This window comes from Dipodomys ordii, unplaced genomic scaffold (assembly GCF_000151885.1).
Source record: "Dipodomys ordii isolate 6190 unplaced genomic scaffold, Dord_2.0 Scaffold79, whole genome shotgun sequence".
Classification (NCBI taxonomy): Eukaryota; Metazoa; Chordata; class Mammalia; order Rodentia; family Heteromyidae; genus Dipodomys; species Dipodomys ordii.
This window is the reverse complement of record NW_012267295.1, coordinates 922,055-928,016: the sequence shown is the minus strand read 5'-3', so window position 1 is coordinate 928,016 and position 5,962 is coordinate 922,055. Positions and strand designations below refer to the sequence as shown.

At 45.1% G+C, this 5,962-nt stretch overlaps 1 protein-coding gene across 1 annotated transcript in view; it reads left to right on the top strand.

The window, feature by feature from the left end:
- Window positions 1-5,962, top strand: part of Mei1 (meiosis inhibitor 1) — a 64,543-nt gene that overhangs the window by 54,312 nt on the left and 4,269 nt on the right. The window contains exons 24-25 of the mRNA XM_013024775.1: window positions 4,062-4,143; window positions 4,333-4,508. Coding sequence (XP_012880229.1) covers window positions 4,062-4,143; window positions 4,333-4,508 — 258 coding nt within the window. The remainder of the gene's footprint in view (window positions 1-4,061; window positions 4,144-4,332; window positions 4,509-5,962) is intronic.

The window sequence follows — 5,962 nt, the reverse complement described above, 5'->3', positions numbered from 1 at the left end:
TATTTGGATCCCCTTTATGTCTGCATCTTGTCTTATTGCTGTAGCTAGGCATTCTAATACTAGATTGAAGAGAAGTGGAGAGAGTGGGCATCCTTGTCTTAGTCTGAACAGTCTTAAAGTAAGATTGCATCCAGCAAAGATATTGGAAAAGGCACTTGAGCATAGTATGTGCAGTCACTGAGCCTGCACAAATTTAGGATATAGGGTACATAATCTGAAAAGCACTGAGGTGTTCTATGTGGCTAGAATACGAAGATGAATGAAGTAGATCAGATTAGACAGTCAGGCAGGGCCTAACCTATAACCTCAAAGTGTCCAGTGGCAAGCTATGGAGTGTCACATGTGGTTAGCAGTCATTGCAATTGTTGGAGAAGTTGATGCAGGAAATAGAAGAGCAGTAGACATATCCAGTAGATAGAACACCTCCTTTTCTCCTATTCCTCCCCCATGGGACCTTGTCACCACGGTACCCTTCATGAGCTCCCCTGTGGATGATGTCAGAAATCTCTTCTGTTCCTCTGGATAGAGACTATCTTCTAGCTTCTACGATAGTCTTACATTGTGCCCAGCATTGTGCTAGTCTAATGATGAGCACATAGCTCATTTGGTAGACATTAAAGCACTTTTGACCTTGGGCTCCTATAGCAGATCTGTGCACGTAGTTGTTTGTGGTTAGTTTGCAGCAGGAACTTTCCCTGATTTTCTGTATGAGGATGTTGGGCCCACTTCTACAGTGACCTGCCCAAGCAGAAATTAGCATCCTGATGTTAGCTGTGTCCTGTCCTCACCTTATAACTAATCAACTGCCGTGTGTGTGTGTGTGTGTGTGTGTGTGTGTGTGTGTGTATGTGTGTTGGAGGTGTGTTTGTGCGCTTGAACTCAGGGAATAGGTGCTGTCCCTGAGCTTTTCTTGCTTATAGCTAACATTCTACCACTTGAGTATAGCTCCTTCTAGCTTTTTTGGTAGTTGATTGGAGATAATAGTCTCAATCAGGGGCTGGGAGGGTGGCTCAGTGGTAGAGTGATTGCCTTGCATGCCTGAGGCCCTGGGTTCGATTCCTCAGTACCACATAAGCAAAAAGAAAAAAGCCGGAAGTGACGCTGTGGCTCAAGTGGTAGAGCACTAGCCTTGAGCTGAAGAGCTGAGGGACAGCACCCAGGCCCAGAGTTCAGGCCCCACGAATGGACCCAAAAAAAAAAATAGTCTCAGTCATTCCTGCCTGAGCTGCCTTTGAACTGTCGTCCTCTGATCTCAGCTCCTGAGATCAGAGCCACCATCGCCCTGATTATTTTTAATATTTTTGGGAAAGTTTGAGATTTGTAGAAAGGTAAGCAAAGAGTACAGAGTTCCCATATAGGCTTATACACAGTTTCCTCTGTTATTCACATCTTATATTATCACGATATCTCTCTACCTTTTTTTACAAGTTGGCTTTTCTGCTTAGAATCTGATTCTTTTGTCAACATAGAATTTTAAGGAAGTACTTTGTTTCAGCCTGTGACAAAGCCCAGGTTCTGGTTCAGATCAGGGCACACACAGCTTGGAACCTGCTACCTCTGCTAGCCCCTCAGTTCAGATGTTGCTTGACATTAGATACATGTTTACTGATGCTGATGCTCAGCTGTCCCTCACAATAGCTCTGATGGCAGTGAAAACGGTGGCATTCTTTTCATTTTTTTAATAAGTTTTTTATTGTGAAAATACTGTACAGAGGGGTTACAGTTACATGAGCAAGGCATTGTTGCCTCCTCCTTTGTTATTCCCCTACCATCCCTTCCCTCCCACCTCCACAACTACATTCTCCCTACCCCCCCACCCCCGCCTAAATTGTAAAGTTTGTTTTTCAACATAGTGTCTTATACATCTCATTGTTGCAATGGGTCAACCTGTATCCCTATTTAAACATTTTGTTTTTTCCCTTCCCTTCTCCAAATTATACCATCAAATACAGTGCATACGGGTTATACCATGGGGGAGGAACATACAAATCAGCAAAAAAAAAATCATATGGTACATTATAAATACACTAGAAATAATAGCAAGAAAGAAAAAACCACTTGTGTCCCTATCTTGGGGTTCATGTCGCTTAACTTCATCTTATCTGGTCATATGTACATAGCTTTTGACCTTTTCTGCTTGTCCCAGACATATACTAGTTATTGCAAATAAGGGAAACCATGGGACCTATGTTTCTTTGGGCTTGGCTTACTTCACTTAATATAATTTTTTCCAAGTCTTTCCATTTCCTAGCAAATGGGGCGATGTCATTCTTTCTGATGGAGGCATAGAATTCCTGTGTGTGTGTGTGTGTGTGTGTGTGTGTGTGTGTGTGTGTGTGTGTGTAATACATTTTCTTGATCCATTCATCTACTATAGGGCATCTTGGTTCCATGCCACGCCTACTCCGGTGTAGTCTGTTTATCATGGGAAACCTGCTTTCAGATCTGAGAATGGGGCTTCAAAGAGGCCTACCTCCTGGAAAAGGCTGGCAAGCCCCTGGGAAAGATGTGTTGCTGTTTTTCTTTTCTTCGCTGTATAGGAGCGCCTATTAATCTTTTACTGTTCCTGCTGCTCATTGTACTTACTCATGCTCAAGGTTACCTTATTCAAGGCTCTTTCTTTTTTTTTTTTTTGGTTGGTCGTGGGGCTTGAACTCTGGGCCTGGGCGCTGTCCCTCAGCTCTTCAGCTCAAGGCGAGCACTCTACCACTTGAGCTACAGGGCCACTTCCGGTTTTCTGGTGGTTTATTGGAGATAAGAGTCTCACGGTCTCTCGTGCCCGGGCTGGCTTTGAACCGCGATCCTCAGATCTCAGCCTCCTGAGTAGCTAGGATTACAGGTGTGAGCCACCAGCGCCCAGCACCAATTGTATTTCTTAAAAATAGATGTAAAGGTAAAAACAAGTGCCTATCGTCATAGCTCATCATCCAAAAAACAAGATCAGGTGACCAGCTGGTGACCACCCAAGAACGAAGCTTTGCAGCAAGACTGTGTAATCTTTTGCCCTTTCTCATGGAGACTTTTGCTATAAAAGTTTGTTATCCTCTGCATTAAATCGCACTCGGCATCCACTCCTCTTGTGTGTGAGTTGTCTGTTTGCCATCTCCCCACCTATTCCAGTTCCTCCACTAGGTGTCCTCCGTTGTCCCGACAGAGCTGGTCCGCGGCAGTTCCATATCTCAGCTATGGTAAATAATACTGCAATAAACATAGTTGTGCTGGTAGCTTTAGTATGGTCCTATTTGTGATCATTTGGGTGAATGCCCAAAAGTGGGATTTCTGGGTCACAGGGGAGCTCTATGTGGAGTTTTTTGAGGAACCGCCATACTGCTTTCCAGAGTGGTTGAACAAGCTTACACTCCCACCAACAATGCAGTAGGGTTCCCTTCTGGCCACATCCCTTCCAGCATCTCTTTTCATTTCATAGATGAAGAAAGTGAGGCAGGCTGAAGCAGGTATAATGATGTGCCCGCTGATGCATGGAAGAGCTAGGATTTTTTATTTTGCCTTTCTGACTCCAGTGAGGTGAATGAATATTGAGTACAGACAAAGACTGAAGCAAAGATGGGAAAGGGGGGCTGAGAAGGTGGCTCAGTGGTAGAGTGCTTGCCTTGCATGCATGAGGCCCTGGGTTCAATTCCTCAACACCACATAAGCAGAAAAAGCCAGAAGTGGTGCTGTGGCTCAAGTGGTAGAGCGCTAGCCTTGAGCTGAAGAGCTGAGGGACAGTGCTCAGGCCCAGAGTTCAGGCCCCATGACAGACAAAAAAAAAAAAAAAAAGATGGGAAAGGTTGGGGGAGACTCCCTGGTAGAGGAGGCAATTGGGAGGAAATTTGCAGAAGAGTTAGTTGTGTAGGAACAAGCTCATTTCTCATCACACTGTTGAAAATGGGACTGGGTAGGCTCAGAAGACTGTGGCCTCCTCTGTCCCCCTGTCCCCTCTTGATGAAGCAGGTATGTGGCAGATTGTGGCAAAAAAAAAAAAAAGATATGGGATCAAGCTATTTTTTCACATGACTTCTGGAACATGGGACTTAGTCTTTTACCTCTTGCTCTCCCAGGTTCACCAGACACTGTCCGTGGAACTGGACCAAATACTGAAAGCTCTCAGCTTTCCCAACAAAAAGGTTGCGCTGCTCCTAGGTATGGGCTCCAGAGTTTCCGATGAAAGAAGGAAAGCCTCTAGATTCTGAGATAAGACCACTTACCCAGACCAGCCCATGGGCACCCCATAACTATTTCATCACTATGGTCTCCCTGCCCCCATGACAGAGCTGGGTGGGAGATGGAGGAGGAGGCAGGAACTGAATGTGAAGATTCTCCTGTTTTCAGCTGCCATCTTAAACTTCCTGCGGACAGCCCTGCAACAAAACTTTTCCTCTGTCCTGGTGGCCTTGGTGCACTCAGGGTCCCGCCCCCCAGCAGCCCCTGGGAGCAGTGTCCTGGCTCCACTGGAAGCATCACAAGTGCTGTCTCTGGTCGTTGGGCTGCAGAACCTTCTGGTTCAGGTAAGGACCTTACTGAGTGGACTCCTGAGAGTAGGAACTGATTCTTCCAGAACAGCAACAGGATAAGTTAGCAGCCTATCAGTGGCCCAGTGGTGCTATGAGGACCTAGAGGGTGATTGGTTGAGAGGTAAAGCTGCAACAACAGAAACAAAGCTTAAGGTGGCCCCTGGAAAGTCCAGGCGTGACTACTGGCTTCAGACCTAACTTTATATCTGCACTTATCAAGATTAAATTTCCCAGGGTCACACATACTATAAGAGATTAAGCATAGATTGAAACCATATCTTTAACCACCAGACTGATAGCCTTCAGAAGAATAGCATGTGGGAAAAGCATATGATTTTTGTTTGTTTGCTTTTAGCTTTTCAAGAAATCTGCTTAAGGATACAAAATTAACTCAGAAAAATCAGTAGCTTTTCTGAATACCAATAATGGGAAATCAGGAAAACAATGCCATTTGCAATAGCCTCAAAAAATATTTAGGAATAAACCTAACCAAGGAAGTGAAGGACCACTATAGCAAAAGCTATAAAATTCTGAAGAAGGAAATAGCACTGTGGCTCAAAGTGGTAGACTGCTAACCTTGTAGATTTAAAACAAGCAAAAATAACCAAATTGCTTTCCAAAATGGCGATACCATTTTATGAAAATTTCAGTTTCTCCATATTCTCCCAACATTTGGTTTTGTCAGTCTTTTTATTTTTAGCTAATGGTAGGTATGTAGTTTTATCTTGTGGTTTTAATGTCTATTTCCCTAATGACTGATTAGATTTGTTTCATAATTAATACACAAAATTTTATTTCATGAAAGGTTTTGCTGTTTCTTTGTTTTTGTGGTCCGGTTGTGGGGCTGGGCTCTGTCCCTCAGCTCTTCAGCTGAAGGCTAGCGCTCTACCACTTGAGCCATAGCACCACTTCCGGCTTTTGTCTTTTTGCTTATGTGGTGCTGAGGAATCGAACCCAGGGCCTCATACAGGCAAGTCAAGTACTCTACCACTGAGCCACCTTCCCAGCCCAGGTTTTGCTGTTTTTAAAAGTGGGTAAGGGGGGCTGGGAAGGTGGCTCAGTGGTTGAGTGTTTGCCTTGCATGCATGAGGCCCTGGGTTCAATTCCTCAGCACCACATAAGCAAAAAGAAAAAAGCCAGAAGTGGTGCTATGGCTCAAGTGGTAGAGCGCTAGCCTTCAGCTGAAGAGCTGAGGGACAGCGCCCAGGCCCTAGTTCAGGCCCCACAACCGGACCCAAAAAAAAAAAAAGTGGGTAAGGGGCTGGGAAGGTGGTTCTGTGGTAGAGTGCTTGTCTTGCATGCATGAGGCCCTGGGTTCTATTCCTCAGCACCATATAAGCAGAAAAAACCAGAAGTAGTGCTGGGGCTCAAGTGGTAGAGCGCTTGCCTTGAGCTGAAGAGCTGAGGGACAGCGCCCAGGCCCAGAGTTCAGGTCCCATGACCAGCCA